Source organism: Nannospalax galili, unplaced genomic scaffold (genome assembly GCF_000622305.1).
Source record: "Nannospalax galili isolate Female #2095 unplaced genomic scaffold, S.galili_v1.0 scaffold1037, whole genome shotgun sequence".
Lineage (NCBI taxonomy): Eukaryota > Metazoa > Chordata > Mammalia > Rodentia > Spalacidae > Nannospalax > Nannospalax galili.
Genome location: NW_008340043.1, coordinates 95,345 through 114,158, shown reverse-complemented (window position 1 = coordinate 114,158; position 18,814 = coordinate 95,345). Strand labels below are relative to the sequence as shown.

At 46.2% G+C, this 18,814-nt stretch overlaps 2 protein-coding genes across 3 annotated transcripts in view; one reads left to right on the top strand and one right to left on the bottom strand.

The window, feature by feature from the left end:
- Ddx27 (DEAD-box helicase 27) overlaps positions 1 to 499 on the bottom strand; it is a 28,650-nt gene extending 28,151 nt beyond the window's left edge. For both annotated transcript variants that reach the window (XR_003849812.1, XM_008834851.2), the window contains exon 1: positions 333 to 499. Coding sequence is in view for 1 of the 2 variants with exons in the window: in XM_008834851.2 (XP_008833073.1) it covers positions 333 to 425 (93 nt within the window). In the remaining variant the exon portion in view is untranslated. The remainder of the gene's footprint in view (positions 1 to 332) is intronic.
- Positions 424 to 16,799, top strand: LOC103735559 (collagen alpha-6(IV) chain-like). Its single transcript, XM_008834858.2, is given in 11 exon segments — positions 424 to 580; positions 5,963 to 6,079; positions 6,401 to 6,441; positions 6,443 to 6,572; positions 6,727 to 6,825; positions 9,044 to 9,190; positions 9,866 to 9,982; positions 11,685 to 11,871; positions 12,935 to 13,163; positions 13,741 to 13,803; positions 16,526 to 16,799. Coding segments are annotated over 11 exon segments (1,548 nt in total). The 3' UTR covers positions 16,787 to 16,799.
- Positions 16,800 to 18,814: the final 2,015 nt, after the last annotated feature.

The window sequence follows — 18,814 nt, the reverse complement described above, 5'->3', positions numbered from 1 at the left end:
ACTGGACGGGTGTGAAGGACCAAGTCATGGAGAAGGAGCCCCAGACGCTCCATCTTGGAATGGATGGAGAGAAACCGGACTGCAGCGGCCAGGACCACCCGAACGGCACTATCGGGCCAACAGAGGACAGCGCCAAGAGGCGACACCGCCCAGAGGCGAGTACGTCCGTCACGCTCCCAGGATCCCACCGGAGACAGCCGCTCAGGCTGCTCCCCCAACGCCGGACTCCACGATCGAGGTCGTGCGGGGAGCAGGAGCAGGGACCCATGCCCAGCCCCCCGCGGCGGCTGGCGTCCCGCCGACCCCGCCCGCCCCGTCCCGCCGGCTCCCACCTCCTCCTCCCCGTCTTCGGAGTCCGACTCGGGCTCCACCGGCACCTCGTCATCTTCACCGATGGTCCCTACGAGACCCAGCTTCGCCAGCATGGTGAGACTGAAGCCACTTCCGGAACCGAGCACCGCGAGTGAACAGAACCTGCCTCTGCCTCAGCCCGCCTCGTCATCAGTGCGCATGCGTATACGTCACTTCCGCTCCGAGCAGCGCCTCCGCGCCGCCCTTCTGGAGCTGGGCGTGGTTCCGTGTGACGAAACCAGGGGGGCGGAACTCTAGTCCAGTCACGAAACCAGGCTGTCATTTTTCAGACGGAAAGGGAAGGTTCCGAGTGTGGATGCGTGCGGGAAATCTAAATTTGTCCACATTTATGAACGAAAAGTTGTGGCGAGGTCGGCTCCATGGGTCACGGCGCTTGCCGCCAAACCTGACAACCTGAGTTCAATCCCCCGGCCCACACGTTGAAAAGAGAGAACTGACCACAAAGTTGCCCTCCGACTTCCACACGTGTGCGGTGACACACCCACCTCTCCTCACTCTCGATAACAATAATAAATACTAAGTTTTTAAAGTTTAAAAATGTGCCCAGTCGTAGTGGCGCACGCCTTTAATGCACTCAGGAGGCAGAGACAGGCGCGGCTCTGAGTTCGAAGTCAAGCCTAGTCTACATAGCAAGCACCATAGGGCTACCTAGTGAGTTCCTGTCCAAAAATAAAGGGCTGGAGAGATGGCTTGGCCGTTAAGAGCACTGTCTGCTCCCACACAGGACCTAGATTCGATTCCCAGTACCCACATGGCGGCTAACAACCTTCTGTAACTCCAGTTCCAGGGGATCCAACGCCCTCGTCTGACTTAAGTGGGCATTGCATGACAGGGTGCACTACATTCATACACATAAGATAAACACACACACACACACACACACACACACACACACACACACAGAAAATACAACAAAGAGCAGTGATTGTCTCTGGGTGGACAACATATGCCTTTTTTTTTTTTTTTTTTTTTGTCTTTTTGAGACGGGGTCTCCCTGTAGCCCCAGCTGTCCTGGAACTCACTATGCAGATCAGGCTGGCCTCGAACTTACAGAGATCTGCCTGCCTCTGCCTCCTGAGAGGGAAACCATACCTGGCCCATATATATGCACTTTCTTTTTTATGATTATTTTTTCATATGTTTTTTTTTTCCTGCTGTAGTATCTCACCGGGTAGCCCAGGCAGGCCTCGAACTCAAGATCCTCCTGCATCAATCTCCTGAGTGTTAGGCTTACATGTGTGAGCCACCATGCCCAGCCTGTGCTCAGCTTTCTGAGGACCCACCAGACTTCACAGGGACCATTCCTCTTTACATTCCTGCCAATGCTGATATGTCTAATTTCTCCATAGCCTCTCCAATGATTATTTTCAGATGATAGTCTTAGAAGATGTGTGTGTGTGTGTGTGTGTGTGTGTGTGTGTGTGTGTTCATGCAGGCACATGTGGACAATAGAGAACATCATGTTTTCCTCCATCGCTCTCTGCCTTATTTCCTTGGCATAGGCTTTCCCTCTAGACTGGGCTGATCAGTCAGGATTCACCTGTTTCTACTCCCATGCTGGAGTTACAGGCTCATGCAGGTTTGCCCAGATCTTTGCGTGGGTGCTGGTGATTCAAACTCAAGCCCAAATGTTTGCTTGGCAAGCACTCTAACCCACTGGACCTCTCCTCAGCCATCAGATAACTTTAAATGGTGGTGAGTTTCAGAACCCTGGCTTTAGATGCCAGGACTTATTAATAAACAGTAGATAACAATATTGAGAGAGACTCTGTAGATATTTCTTCATATTTTATGTCTATCAGCAGGTGCAAACAGTGCTGGGCCTTGAAAATCAGAGTAAGAATTTTGATTTTTAGCCTAAAAACAAACTTAAATGAATAAGTAGAACTTAAGAGAACAAATGCCCTAATTTATTAACAGTACCCATTATTAACCATCTCGATTCTTACCAATTTTGTTCTTTTAGTTCATTGATATTCTTGTATGTGGGTTTCTGTGTACCACGTAGGTGATTCCTAGACATAGCAAAGAATGAATCAAATGGTTTGTGTCATTTTGGGTGTGCTCATGTTCATGTATGTGTGCATGTTCACATGTGTGTGCATGCATGTGGAGGCCAAAGGTGGACATTGAATGTCTTCCTCAGTTGCTCTCCACCTTATTTTTTTAAATTTTTAAATTATTTTTATTTTATGTGTATGCGTGTATTGCCCACATGTAGGTATGTGCACCCGTGTCGTGCAGTGCCCACGGAGGTCAGAAGAGGCTGTTGAATCCCCTGGGACTGGAGTTGCAGACAGTTGTTAGCTGCCATATGGGTGCTGGGATTCGAACTCAGATCTTCTGAAGAACAACCAGTGTTCTTAACCACTGCCATCTCTCCAGCCTCCCACCTTATTGTTTTAAAAAAGATGTTATTTATTTAAATTTTATGTGTATGAGTGTTTTGACTGCATTTATGTAAGTGTGCCATGTACATGCCTGGTGTTGATGCAGGCCAGAAGTGGAAGTCAGATTCCTTGGAACCAGAGTTGCTGTTAGTCCCCATGTGTGTACTGAGAACTGAACCCAGGTCCTCTGGAAGAGTAGTCTCTCCAGACTGATGAGCATCCTCTCCAGCCCCTTCACCTTATTTTTTGAGGCAGGATCTCACAGTGAACTGGAGTTCACTAATTTGGCCAGATTGACTGGCCAGTAAGTTACAGGGATCTGCCTGTCTGCTGTGCCTAGCTTTTATGTGGGTGATTATACCTATGGATTCTTAGTAAAAGGTGTTGAGAGCACTTCACCAAGTTCCCTCTGGCTTTCAGTTTTCCTTGGCTCTTTGTTTAAACTCCAGGTCTCTTCTGCACAGTTGTCCACAGTCAGGACGAACGCTTCTAAAGAACAGAGCTTATCCTTTTAGTGAGAGATTGGCTGGAATTTCTTATTGTCCAGTGTGGGTGAGAGGCACCAGCTGGCAGAAGAATCCCAAGACTAAGAGCAAAAGTGAAAGGGTCTCCTGAGGTCAGGCCCACAGCCTGCACGCCATCAGGATTGGCTGTATTGATAGAAAGCAGATGCCACCCTTAATTCAGCTCCCCACCTTGCCCGAAGTCTTAATGAGGGTCCCCTTCTGAAACTTCTCAAAAGGAATCATTCTTCAGCTTTGCTTAGGAATGTTCTGAAGACCCATATGTCCCCCACTCAATGTAAACCAGAAAGTGAATGCAGTATAGCCTCTGGGTTCAAATTTCAGTTCCTCCTCTCTCTCACTAGCTATCTGAACCCTTAGTTTTCCTTCTCTGTAACATGAATATAACAAAAGAACCACCACATTGATTTTCCGAGGAGTCACTGAACAGTGAGGCAATGTGAGTAAAAGCACTTATCTTGGTGCCCAGCAGATGCTACAAACAACTGGCCATTATGCTCTTATATGTTACTTGGGGAAGTAATATTTGCAGTATCTTCTGGGCCTTGAATCTCAGCACACTTTATGTTTATGTAATGCACATATGTTTCCTAGGAACTGTATTCACACATTTCCTGCTGCATTTGGAATTACTGTTTCTGCTCTTTCCGTGTTTCCTCTTTGCATTGGTCTGGACAAACTCGTTCCTTGGTGGAAGCCAGAAGCTTCCTCCAGAGGAAGTGCTCCAAGCAGGATCTGGGCCTGCAGAGCAACTGTGGTTTCTTTCCCAGGACATAGAGGAGAGGGGATGGGAAGGAATCACAGGGTATTTCCTTTTCTATTTGTAAACGTTGACTGTGAATATCTGGTTATCAAATTATTCACTTACTTTAACTGAGGACATAAAATCACTATTACAAATGCATTAAACAACACATTAAGATGACTATAGTACAGAAAGATAATTACAGGAGGAAAGTACGTCAGAAAGGAACACATTTGGTATGATTCTATCAATAAATGATCAAGACAAGCACAAACAGCCAGACTATAATGAAAAGGAAATCTGAACACAGTTTCGGGATTGGTTGTCACTGAGAGGGAGGGAAGAGAGAGAATCTATGAAGACCACACATGAAATTCCCAAGGAAATGCCATCTTCATTTTTCTTTAGTGGGGCAGTGCAATACAGATGTATTCATCATATCTGGATTATTCTTTATTGAAAAAATTTGTTTAAACAAAAAGAATATAGCATGCATCATATTCCCCAGAGGAAACTGCCTGTGATTTGCTAATGGAAGACAGTGGAAAACAGATTTAAACCTAAGAAAGCTTCTTATAGCATTCCCTGTGCTTACAATACCTTCAGTTAGATAATTTCCAATTATACTCTTGTTTTCATGTTTGCATTAAATCTTTAGAGCCTCCATTTGTGTATTTAAAATTTTAAGGTTTTGGCATTGAAATGAGTTAGAAAATGGGCATTCTGCATTAGCATCTGCCCATTTGCAGCATTTTAAATTAAAAAAAATATGAGGGGGTGGGGTGTGGTGGCACACACCTTAAATTCCAGCACTCTCAGAAGATAGAGGCAGAAGGAGCTCTGAGTTCAAGGTCAGCCTTGAACCTTTTTAATCTCTTTTTATCTCTTTTGTCCTTCTGTGCTTCTGGGGTCTTCACAGAAGCTGCCTGGATGAAAAAAAATACAGGCCACAAGCTCACAGACTAAGACCCCCACTGGGGAATTATCTGATTAGCCACTGTAACGAGGCCTTGCTTACAAGGCCAGGGATCCCTGAGCTCCTGCTTCAGGGCTGGCTCCCACTGAATTTCCTTCCCTTGTTGTGGAGTTCCCTCCACAGCTTCCCATTGGAATCCTGGGGCTCACAACTACTTGATGTTTTTCATTTCATGGAAAGCCAAGTCAGCCATTCACGTAGGAGCTTGGGGGCCCAAATACTTCTGTCATCATTGATTTAATCCTTTGTTTTTTAATTTCCTCGCTTTGTACCTGAAAACATGTCAAACACTTGGAAACGCAAGCAAACAAGTATTCCGTATCTACTCTAGGACACAGCTTTGCCCTTTCGCCAATGGGGCAGGTGTTTAGTACAGAGAGGTGTATTCAATAGTCATTCAATTAATGTTATGAATCGCCTATAAAAGGTTGTTTTCCAGTTTGCCTAGAAATTCAAGAAGATAGCATGGAAACCTAGGAGACACTGGGGAGGGAGTCACAGAACTCTTGCTTTATCCATTCTGAATGGCCCTGCCTGAGACATACCTCTATCCATAATCTTTGTGCAGCATCAGACAGAACTGGCTGAGTTAGGAAAGAAAGATTGTCTGATGGGCTTGTAGGTTTAAGAACACTTGGGAAACTTAAATTCCAGCTGCTCAGCCATGCCTTCTTTTATTTCTTATTTGGAAGAAAACTAACTAAAATATTTCCATCACCAGTAAAACTAGGAAGCTAGAAATTTCCAAAGTTCTGTCCCAATAAAATGAAGCTCCAGCAGGAAAGGAGTCCGAGCCCTTCTCATCTGACTGTTGTCTGCGGGTTGGGACATAGGATGAAGAGAGAAGAGCCCTCTGCTGGTGTACTCTGGTCTTGCTACTACCTAATGGTTCCCATTTCTTGAGTGTACCAGGCATGGGGAGCCCGCCAAGCTCCATTTTGTTTATTCTTTGCAGGTTTCCCAGGTCTTCAAGGCCCTGCTGGTCCCCCTGGAGCCCCAGGCATCTCCTTGCCCTCAGTCATAGCAGGACAGCCTGGCGGCCCTGGGCGGCCAGGCCTAGATGGAGAACGAGGTAAAAACAAGAAGCCCCAAATGGAAATTGTCATCTTACTTTGTCTGATGATTAAGGAGGTGCTGTATATAGTGCAGCCCTCATCCCTGTTACTGGACATGCATGGGCCTGCTTGACGTCAGTTTCTACCCTTTCATCAGGATGTGGGGACTACAACTGGCTGCATCTCCCGGGAAGTATTTGGGAAATCAGAGCACTGGGACAGATAGCAACAAAACCCCTGTACGAGAGAGTGGACTTCAGCTCCCCAAATCGCTAGGCCTTCAGCAGTAGCTATTTCCTACTCCCCTGCCCTTTATCCTCTTCCAATCTTATCCTCAGGCCGCCCAGGCAACCCTGGGCCTCCAGGTCCCCCCCCCCCGCCCCGGGCCATCCTCGGATCAAGGCGACCCTGGAGACCCTGGCTTCCCTGGAATTGCAGGCCTTCAAGGGCCCAAGGGAAACCAAGGGTTTCCAGGTTTCTCTGGCCTCCCTGGAGATCTAGGGCTGAAAGGTAAGTCTGTTCCGCTGGGTGCTGGGTGCATCTATCCCCACTGCACAGCCTTGTGCAGCCTTGGAAGGGAGCCAGTGGATAACGCTCTTCCTGCCTAGTCTCCCTCTCCCACCACCACGGCAACACCTGACTTGCTGTCCTTTGGATTTGCTAGGCATGAGAGGGGAGGCTGGCTTCATGGGGACTCCAGGCAAGGTTGGGCCACCAGGAGACCCAGGATTTCCTGGAATGAAAGTGAAGGCGGGGCCAAGAGGTGAGTTGAGAACAAGCTCTGGGCTGAGCCTGCCCTGAGGAGAGGATGGGTAAGGTAATTTTCTTTCAGAAGTCACCAAGACAGCAACTGGAACACCACACCTCCCACCCCAGGAGGTAGTTTCTCCACTTTGGAGATACCTCTACCCCCATCTACTCCCAGGACTGAAGGTCCCCCAGCTTTGCTACGGTGGATCCTGCCAGTTAGCACTCTCTGCATTACTTCTGCATTGGTAGCCATTGGGTTTGCACTCAGACCATTACCCCCACTGGCTCAGTTCAGAAAAGAAGCAACTTCTTCACCCTTCACCAGCAAAATTCCTAATTAGGCATCTAGAGCACCGGCAACCCCTGAGGGCTTATCCCGACTACGCCTTGCATCTGTTCACTTGGCATGTCCTCCATTGCTATGCCAAAGTCCTAACCAGCAGCATTTCTCATGCAGCGTCCTTCCTCCTCCCACAACAATCGTTTTTCCACAGGTGGGGACCAATAAAAACAAATCATACAGTCCATGACATAGACATGAACTATGGCCCACAAAACCCTGTGAGACACCGCCCTCTTCACCCTCCTGCCAGCCCTGTCCCTCTGCTGCTCGTTGGCCTCTTGCCCTTATCCTCTTGCGCTTTCTTCTCTCTCCTGCCAGTCTCCTTCTGCTTTCATGCCATATGTTGTGGGAGACAGGCTTGAGCCTAGAGTAGAAGTCCTTATGATTTCCTTACAGCAGCCTGTGGTAACGGCCCAGTGCTGGAGCCACGAGGAACACCTTGAGACAAACATTCCAGCAGGCAAATCATGAGACTGATACCTAGAGCTCGCCACTTCCCACCCTCCACCCTCTAGATTCTAAAATTGTCACTTCCAGATAAATGGTTGAGTAACAGCCTGGGTCACGTGACTTAACTGAACCCTACCATGCTAATAAGGCATCTGGCCCGCTATGCTGTGATAAGACGCTAAGCCTGTTATGCGATCGGACACAGCGCCTGGCAAGCCGAGGACCGATCGGGAGAGCGACCACAATATGTATGTGTGTACGTATGTATGTATGTATGTAACTCACAGAACATGATATTGTCCAGTTCTATCAGTTTTCCTGCACATGACATAATCTCACTTTTCTCTATGAGTGAAGAAAATTCCACTGTGTGTCTGTGCCATCGTTTCTTTGTCCACTCATGCGTTCCTGGGCATCTAGGCTCATTCTGTTTCTTGGCTATTGTCAGTACTACAGCTGTAAACATGGACGTGCAGGCAGCTCTGTGGTAGACTTGGATTCTTTTGGGTATATTCCCAGAAGTGCTATAGCTAAATTATTTGGCATTTCTATTTCTAGTCTTTTGAGGACTTTATTGATCTTCATAGTGTCTACAAGAGTCTACATTCCCATCAGTAGCATATACGCTTCCTGAACTGTTCTTGCCCCTCAACTCTAAGTGGCTGCTCCTTCTGATACTTCTGATGTATAAATGGTTTCAGCTTAACTGTCACTGGATATGAAAAGCCACTGACTGCTCTCTCAAGGAGACTCCTCCACCCATACCAGTCTGTGCTCCCTGCACTGTCATTCCACTACTCGTTTCTTTCACAGCCTTTCTCAAAACTTGCACAAAGGTTCATAATAATTGTCAAATTATTCATTGTTCCTCTTCATCACTAGGCCGTAATCTCCATAAAGGTCCATCACTATTTTAGTCTCACACCCCCCAGGACCCTGGCACATAGTAAGCATTTGTGTTCAATGAATTAGAAAGCAATTTAGTCTATTTATAACGTGGCTGATTTGAATGGGGCTCTTAGTCTGGGATGCCAACTGCATCTCTGGGGTTAACTACTTCTTTGCAGCATCCTTGGGCTTGTGTTCTGATCAGCATGTAAGTAAACTAACTACTCCTGCTTGAGTCAGGTCTCAGCCTGCTATACTTGCAGCAATTCCTAATTGCCTATCACCTACCAGGCTCCATCCTGGGCTATGCAAAGCCAGGATGACTATGATCGGTTCCTTGCCTTACCCTCAAAGACCTGCCAAGCCACTGGGTGGTAGATGGGGAAAGAGGGCCCTGTGTCAAGGGTGGTGTGAACTGTCCTCGACGCATCAAGTGGGAACTATGAACACAAGCAGGGCAGACAGGTGGTGATTGCTAGACAAACCAGAAGGCCACCAGTGCTTTTCCTCTGCCTCAGCCTGATTGTGTCATTTCCTCACCTGCCCCCAGGCTTTCCCGGCCCCCAGGGTGCTCCTGGACATACACCGATTGCTGAAGCTGTCCAGGTTCCCCCTGGATCCCTGGGCCTGCCAGGCATCGATGGTATCCCTGGTCTCACAGGGGAGCCTAGGATTCAAGGCTCTGTGGGTCTGCAAGGTAAGAATGACACCTGAGAAATGGGACTCCTTTAGGAAGCTGAAAGGCCTTGGTTGAGAGGCTGAAGCAATTGGCTTGGAACCACAGTCCCAAGAGCATGCCTTCAAGGATTATTTTCTCTATTTCTTTGCAAAGCTCCCGAACTCCTTGCCAGGGCAGGGAAAGGCCAGAAGGCCAACGGGGCAGTGGTTTTACTTGGCTTCAGAGAACATGTGAGTCCCTTCTCCAGACAGCTTGCCCTCTCAAGTGCTGCTCAGACATAGACAGGATGTGGTGATGGATAAGGGAAGAACACAAGACAGTGGAGAAGGCATGGGGAAGATGACAGGAAACCTGGTTTCTGAATCCTAGCTTTACCCCAACAAGGGAAACTCACTAGCTTCCCTGGGACAACATGTTCCCCTGACAGTGGTGCTCTGTCCCAGCATTGCTTGGAGAATGGGAGACAGGGAAAAGGCAAAGCCGATGTGAAAGGGCTCAGAAAGGCTAAGTGAAAAGAACCACACGAGGGCAGAGATGTCCCCACAAACTAAGACACAGCCCAGGCAAGCCTCAGTTCCGTATGCATTGTGCATACCGAGGTGCCAACCAGTGCACCTTCTCTTGGTGAGTCCAAGGAAGGAGACTGGAGTCTGTACATTGAACCCCTCACCCTGTGGATTTTCTCTTCTGCAGTCTCCAAAGATTTACCTGGCATCCCTGGAAAGGATGGCCCCAGTGGGCTTCCAGGCCTACCTTGTACCCTTGGTGTTCCTGGTCTCCCTGGACTACAAGGCCCACCAGGATTTGAAGGTCTGGAGAATAAAACTTGCATACTTAATCAACCTCGTGGTGAATTTGCCACTATGAGGTGGCTCAAAGGCTGGGCTCTCCCTCTTTCTATTCCATATACCCCACAGCCCATGAAGGGCAGTTCTACATTATTCTAGAAGGCAATAGACTAGTCTGAATCCTTCTCTGGGTTCTCTCCCCGTTTTTGTTTTGTTTTTTAGACAGTCTTGCTGCATATCTCTGTTTAGCTATGACAACTCACTATGTCATCCAGACCACCCTCTAACTCAATATGATTTTGGACCCAGGTCTCTGAGGTCAGAGGTCAAGTGCTGCCTATTAAGTACACTGCCTCCTGCTGTTCATTCATCTGTCAAGGGCTTTTAGCTTCAGTGGCCCAGAAACAGAAAGTGAGACAAAGAGCTGAGTGGAAGACACTATGTGAGAGGTGACCCCAGGAAGCCCTGATGGAAACATGGGGGAAGTGAATCAGACAGAGGAAGCCCTCCTACAAGGGCTGATGAGCAGGGTGAACTTCAGAGAACTGGGGTTTCATCCTGACTGGAGAGGTGCTGTAGAACTTACCTCCTAGCTACCCCACCTCAGGGGCTTAGGAAATGCTAACTCCTCTGTCAGTGTGGAAGGCTGTCCTTAGGGGCACTTAACTGTGGTACTTCTACCCTGCCCCCATTGAGGGTTAGCCAAGAATGTTCTTGAAAACCGCAGTGGCTAGTGGCACCTCATACTATTTTTAAAATATTTTATTTATTATTTTTATTTTATGTGTATGCGTGTATTGCCTGCATGCAGGTAAGTGCACCCATGTCATGCAATGCATGCAGAAGACAGAAGAGGCTGTCGGATCCCCTGGAACTGGAGTTACAGACAGTTGTTAGCTGCCATGTGGGTGCTGGGATTCAAACCCGGGTCTTCTGCAACAACAGTCAGTGTTCTTAACTGCTGAGCCATCTCTCCAGTCCCGATATACTATTTTTAATTAATTAATTTTAATTTTATCTGTATAAGTGTTTTGCCTGCATGTGTGGAAGCATGTGTGCCATGCTTGTGGAGGCCAGAAGAGGGCATCAGACACCATGGAACTGGAGTTACAGTTGACTGATAGCTGCCACATGGTGCTGGGAACTGAACCCAGGTCCTCTGCAAGAACTGTAAGAGCTCTTAAGTGATGAACCATCTCTCCAGCCCCAGATAATGTACTCTTTAAAATGGGAATTATGTGGGGGCTGGAGAGATAACTGAGTGGTTAAGAGTACTGGTTGCTCTTGCAGAGGACCTGGGTTTAGTTCCTAGCACCTATATGGTAGCTTACAACTGTCCGTAACTCCAGTTCCAGGGCAATATCATGCCCTCTTCTGATCTCCACAGGAATTGCACAACACCAGTGCTTACACAGATGCAGGCAATACATTCATAAACACAAAAATAAAAATAATAAAATTTTTAAAATTAAAAAACAGAAATTATGTAGCTGGGCATGTGTGAGTTGGAGTTCTAGCTCTACCACCTTCTAGCTGGGGCAACTCAGATCCTCGGTCTCCTCTTCATCTCCAGCATAGACTAATAATAGTGCCAATCTCCCAGGGTATCAGGAGCCAGTGACTTAACTCATATATGAGATGTGCCTTGTACAATGTTTAACACCAAGTGAATGGCTGACGACACCATCAGCTGCATCACACTCACTTTTATGTTCTCTCCTCAGGATCTCCAGGGCAGCAGGGCCCCTTTGGGAGGTCTGGAGTGCCTGGGCACAGTGTGAGAGTGGTCTACACACTGGTGAAGCACAGTCAGTCAGAACAGGTGCCCCTGTGCCCCATCGGGATGAGCCGGCTGTGGGTGGGTTACAGGTTGCTGTTCATGGAGGGACAGGAGAAAGCCCATAACCAGGATCTGGATAAGTACAGTCTCTGATGGCCTGCCTTTGCTACCTGTCCCTACAGGACTGAGAACTGACCTCTTTTCTTCTCCCAGCCATTTAGACCCATGGTTGAAGTGGGTTTTAAACACTGGAGTCAAATAGCCATTGATTCAAATACTGGACCTACCACTTTATAGCCATCGACCTGGGTGAATTATTGAATCTCTCCATGCTTCCACTTCCTCTTAATGAACAAAGCTAATTCTAGTACCTATCACACAGGGTGGTATAAGTATTTCGTGAGTCACCCAGTGTAAAATACACTTAAGCCTCTATTAAGAATTAGTGATTAGTAATAACAATAATAACATGACCTGCAGGGCAGTGATGATTACCCAAGGATTAATTGCATTAGCTGGAGGCATGCTAACTCTTAAATGTGGATTCCGCCTATTAAATGCTGCTTTTACAAAGCAGATTAATTAGGGCATGATTATTCACTTTATCAAAATAGACATACACAGGTGCTAAGGATCTGAGTACAACAGATTATGACTAGTAATAATCAGATACATATAGAATAGAGACACATGCGCCAACATCTCAGTGTTATTAGCAAAAACAATGAGACTTTCTGTAAGAAACAGTATATTTTTAAATGAACTGGAGATCTTTTTTAAAGGTTAAAAACTCATTCAATTTTATGTCTTACAGGGCTTATACTGAGTTCAATATTGTATAACTGTATTAATTCAACAGTGAACCTAAAAATTTTATAGCCACTTTTGAAAGAGATGTATCTTTGCTGTGGAAACTGTTATTGAGTATGTTAAAGCGGTAATGAAATGCTTCTTCTAAAAAAATTTAAAAATATATATAAAATTAAAAAATTCCCATCAGTCTTTAACTCCCTTGGTACATTTATGATAGGATTTTATCCACAGACTTCAGAATGTAGCAGAGTCACAGTACTGTGAGGATGGACCTGCCCTTCTCTGGGCAAGAATTTGGATAGAAATCCACACCATCAGCCAGTCCAGGCTGGTGACTCTGCCTCTTAGTCATCCATTACCTGTCCTTGCCCATCTTCTCGTCCTAGGATTTGCTGGCTCCTGCCTACCCCGCTTCAGCACCATGCCCTTCATCTACTGCAACATCAATGAAGTCTGCCACTATGCCAGACGCAATGATAAATCCTACTGGCTCTCCACTACTGCCCCCATTCCCATGATGCCTGTGGGCCAGACCCAGATTCCCCAATACATCAGCCGCTGCTCTGTATGTGAAGCACCCTCACAAGCTATTGCTGTGCACAGCCAGGACGTCACCATTCCACAGTGTCACAGTATAGTGACCACAGTCTGAGCCTGAAGGGCTTGGGGACCCCGACGGATAGAAATCAAGACACAGGAGATACAGAGGTCTATGTGCCGGTACATGTTTATTGTGAGCCAAACCAAGCTTATATAAGATCAGATCTGGAGTAACCAAGGAGTAACTAAGGGTACATCTCTAAACAGAAAGTAACCAAGGAGTAACCAAGGATACATTATGTTACCACCAAGAATACATTACTTCACCAACCAAAACTCACACAACGTTTACAGTATCCAAGATTTAGCTACATAATATTCATAATATCTTAGATATAAGGTGTATTGTTTGTGATTACTCTTAGCAACTACTATAATTTATTATTTCTATATAGAAACCAAGCTATCAGTGCTGAGAAACTCCAGTGCCCATAAACTGAAACAGAACTCTTTAGTTATGTTTCCAAGACTGCCAATTAATCAGGGAAGCATAGCCTGTCAACTCAGACCACAGAAGCAGAGAGCAGGGAAACTCCCAAGGTGGAAGCCTTCTTTCTCCAATGCTTAAGTCAAGGCAAGCTGAATAGCTCCCAACACCACAGTGCCCTCTGGACTGGCGCAGCCTCTGGATTGGGGACTCCTTCCTCATGGTGAGGCCCTGCACCACTCCTCCCTCAGTGGCAAAACTGAATCAGGGTGGGAGAGAAGAGCTGGCGGGGGGCTCCCACTGGTTCCTAGGTTCTTAGGTAGAAAACAGAGTTTAAAAGGAAGAGACATGCTTAAATTAAGCTTGGCTAAAGACACAAATGAAAGTTAGTTATGGTGTAGGGGAAGGATAGTATCCACTGTTCTGGGCTTAGAAAATATACGATTTAAGCCAAGGCCCTGCTCTATGTCAGCTTCAGTTTTGTCACTACCAAAGGAAGGATGCAGTATACAATGAACTGAGGGGATACTGAGGGGAAAGCTGTCCTCAGAGGCCAGCACATACCTATGCTGGTCAGGCTGAGCAGAGCATCCTCTACTATTCCAGCTACCCTCCCCAACCTGTCTGGCCTCGGCCATCTTTTCTTCAGAAGGTTCACATGAGGGCTTGCTGTGTTTCTATATCCTTATAACCATTGTTGCTCTCCATTTTCTGTGGGAAGCCAGTAGCCAGCCATGCTTTCTGTCTGACTAAGAAAGAGAATCCATAAGCTGAAGGAGGCCTTAAGTCATATGATCCTTTGAATACCTGAGGATGTTTCTTCTAATGAATTCAGGATGAGGGCTAGGACAGTTCTTGGTAAAATTCCAGTGTGGCACTCCCTGAAGTGCCCTGCCTAGCCAGAGCTTGTCAGTGACTCATCAGAGGTGAGACGGTGGGACCATCTTTGAAGACTTTCCCAGCCGCAATCTCCTTCGTATTGGTGCACTTACTGGAAGCATGGTGGTTTCTTACTATGCTCTGTCTTTCCACATTGGGAGTTTACCCCAGTGGAATTCAGGATCGCCTCGCCTGTTCTACCCCCCACTCAGACCAGGAAATGAGAAGAAAAAGCCCTCAAAGTTTCCACAAGAAACCAGCCAAAAGATATATACTAAATTCTCAAAGACAACTGCAAAAAAAGTGAAATGTAGGGGAAGAATTGAAAGGAAGCTCAAGACAGCAGCATCCCTTGGAATAAGAACCTTGCATAATTGCCACCCCCCCGACACACACGTACACACACACACACACACACACACACACACACACCCTGGCATTTATCAGAACAAGCCTGAGCCATCTACAAAGTTCCACGCTCTGAAAGTTCTACGAACTAACTTGGCACATGGCTCTCTGCCTATTCGCTAGCACAGAGGTACATGCAACCTCTTCCCATCTCCTGTGCTTCGAGCTAAGTTGGAGGGAGAAAGCTGGGAGTGTGGAGAGGAGAGGGTGGTCTGGGGAATACAGTGACTAGAGACTATTAGCAATGAGGGGCCCTAAAGGCAAATTCTGAGGGAGCCCTCTGAAGTTAGGCCTGAGACGTACACAGACCTAACACCCAGGCCAAATACACCCAGGCCTTCCTCTAGCCATCAAATAAACAGGTGCTATATGTCATCCCAAAGGGTGTGACACAGATTGCAAATAGAAATAGTTCTAGCATAGGGAACTTCTGGATGAAAACTGTGGAGGAACAGGGAATGTTATCCAAAGGCCAAAAATGTCAAAAGTATTTGGGTGTTCTTATCTAATCCCTAAAAGATTTCAGGGTTACCTCTTCAGAGAGCGGGGATGTTCCAGTAGCAAAAAGCCCCATGAAAGGAAGGAAAGAAGGAAGGAAGGAAGGAAGGAAGGAAGTCAGAAAAAAAGTGATGGGGAGATATGGGAGGTATTGAGGGGAGGGAGTGGGCGTGGATTTGATCAAAACACCTTATATGCATGTATGAAATTGTCAATAAAGTTTTTTTTTTTAAAGTTAACAAAAAAAGATTCAACCTTAAAAAAATAAGGAAGTATATCAGGGAATATTGCGTCCTCTTTCCTTACTGGACAGTGCACAGTAAAGGGCTTAAAGCACCATAATTCAGAAACTAAATCCATTCTTGCTTATATTTATTTGTGTAGTGGCAGCAAGATGACTCAGCAGATAAAGTCACTTGCCACCAAGCCTGATGACCTGAGTTTGATCCCTAGAATCAACATGGTAGAAGGTGAGAACCAACTCACACCCAAAATAGATAAGTGTAATAAAAATGTTTTTAAAGATTTATGTTGGGCTGGAGAGATGGCTCAGTGGTTAAGAGCACTGTCTGCTCTTGCAGAAGACTGGGGTTCAAATCCCAGCACCCACATGGCAGCTAACGACTGTTCATAATTCCAGTTCTAGGGGATCTAAAGTCCACTCTGTCCTCCATGGGCATTGCACAACACAGGTGCAATTACATACATGCAGACATAACACTCATATGCATAAAACAAAAATAAATTAATTAATAGGAAGCTGAATTTTCTTAATGGGCACAAATGGTTTCTAAAAAAATATTTTTAAAAAAGGTTTTGTCTCTATAGAAAACAGGAGTTGGTGAGGGTACACCTCACACAGCTGTGAAGTCAGTGCAATAGGAACAAATAAAATACGGGTTCAAATGTGGTTATGGACCATGTAACATGGTTAGGCCGGCACAAGGGAAATGGGAAGTGGGGCTTGTCCCACAGATTCTCTGGGGAGGGTGGGCAGTGCCCCGAAAGCCCAGGTTCGTCATGTTGACTAGAGGCTGAGTGATCCCAGGTCCAGAGCACTAGAGTGGGGTACATATTTCCCCCTGAAGCAGCAGGACACAGATCCCCTCCATGCTGGGTCCCAGCAGGCACAGCTCACACACCACGCTCCTGTCTTTCAGCACACTGCTGCTGGGGCAGAGGGCGGAGGCCAATCCCTGGTCTCCCCTGGCTCCTGCCTTGAGGATTTCTGGGCTACTCCTTTCATCAAATGCAGCGGTGCCTGAGGTACCTGCCACTACTTTGCCAACAAGTACAGTTTCTGGCTGACGACCATGGAGGAGAGGCAGCAGTTTGGGGAAGAACCTGTGTCTGAGACACTGAAGGCTGGGCAGCTGCACAGCAGGGTGAGCCGCTGCCAGGTGTGTATGAAAAGCCTATAAGGAGTCACCTGTCATGGTGCCCCGGTCTTCCCTATGCCCTCACAACAGTTACTTCACAAACCTGCACAGTCTGAGGAAGGAAGTCCTGAGCCCATTTGCCTGTCAAGCTGTACATTGGAGTCTCATTTGGACTGGCCTACTGGACACTGATCACCCATCCCCTCAAGTCCAACAAATGAGCCCACCGTGTTGGGATCTGCTCTCCTATTCCCATCAATCTGGTGCTACTGTTCCATTTGCTGTACTACCCTTTTCTAAGAGCACTAGGTCTCCTCGCTACCATGATCAGGAAGCTCCTCATAATAGCTACGTTACTTATGACCAGATGTCCACCACACATTAACTTAAACTAGAATTCAGTTTTCACATTAAAAGTATGTCTCCGGTTGAACAGTTTTAGACAGTGCTTAAGGACAGCCCTCGCTATCCAAGGCGGCCCACTGTGTCTAGGCAGGCAGTAGAGTTGGAAACAAGAAGCCAACCTGTACCCAGACAAGCTGTGATTCCTTTCAGAGTTTTTAAGACCACGCCCCATCTTGCCTAGGGAAGCCTGAAGGCCAGGAGCTGAGAGAGGCCTATAAATTTCATTTGGTCCTAGACAAATCACTGCCTCCTGGTGGACACGCTCCTCAGCCAGACAGAGGACTTGGCCTGGTCCAAAATAGAGCCAAGGGTGCAATAAATGTGGCCAAGCTCATATAAGGAAATGAGAACCACGTCTTTTTCTCCTTGGCCTGGGGTAGAGGGGCGAATAGGAATGGAAATGTCAATTTTGATTTTGACTCCAGGAACAAAGTGGTAAATCTATGCCCCCATTTCTCGGAAGTTCTTGTTTATTCCAAGAAAAATATCTGCATATATTTGCATGTTCATAAAACATTCCTGCTGAAGGGTAAACAAGAATAGCAGCAGGAGTTTTCAGGAATGGGAACTGACTTGGGAAGGAGAGCTATCTCACTGAATACCATTTTACATCTTTTGAATTTTCAACCTATGGAATATATTACCTGCTGCAGATAAAAGAAAAGAAAAGCATGGAACCTAAGCAAACAAGTGAAGTGGTCAGTGGTAATTTCTAAACGGCAGATACAGGCTCCTGTAGAATTCCGCTAGGGATGAAATGCAGACCAACATGAAACAGGAAGTTAAGGAGGCAGTAGAAAGAAAGCAGAAAAGTGCTGCTGGGAGTCGAGTGTCCTCCCAGGCAAGTGCTCAGCACGGCCAAACTGACGAATACATGCTTCAAAACTTACTAGTCCTAAAATTATTTGGAATTATATTTAATGGACAGATTAAATTTAACCATGTGAATAGTTCTTTCTAAATATGGTTATCAATCAAAACAAAGTGTAATTCAAATAGTTTATTCTAATTCCTCAAACAAAAACCCACAATTTAAGTGAGTCAGTGGTAAGGCTATGTCCAGCCCTCCACTTGCTTTTGTAAATCGTTTTATTAGATTACAGCCACACTCACTTACATGCATATTGTCTGCGGCTGCTTTTACAGAGTTGAATAATTATGACAGAGGCCACATGGCTGCAAAGACTAGACTATCAGTCCCTTTACAGAGAAAGATTGCTGGCCTCTGATTTAAGTATCATGATTTAAGTATCATTTAAGTGATCATGATTTCATTTAAGGATATGCTGACATCTAGCAAAATTATAAGGATGGACACTATGACCTATAAATAGGTTCCAAACAGGAAGACAATGAAGAAGTTTACATTTGACATCATTTCTTTGACAAATATTGTGATATAAATTATAATTATTTAAATTATGTACTCAAATAATTTAACAAGAGTATTTTCTCCCTGAGTCATCTCTTTTCTATTTGAGCAAGAAAGCAGATTGCCTCTTAGCATTCAGCCCAAAAGGATGAAAAAGAACAGTCTAACCATCTCTCATCTGCGGGTACTTGAAGCAAGATGGGAGTTTCTGTCTGTCTTCTAACATCCTCATTCTGGCCACTGAAGACCTGCCGAGGCTACGTAAGGCAAGCCAGGAAGCAGTGCACGCTGAA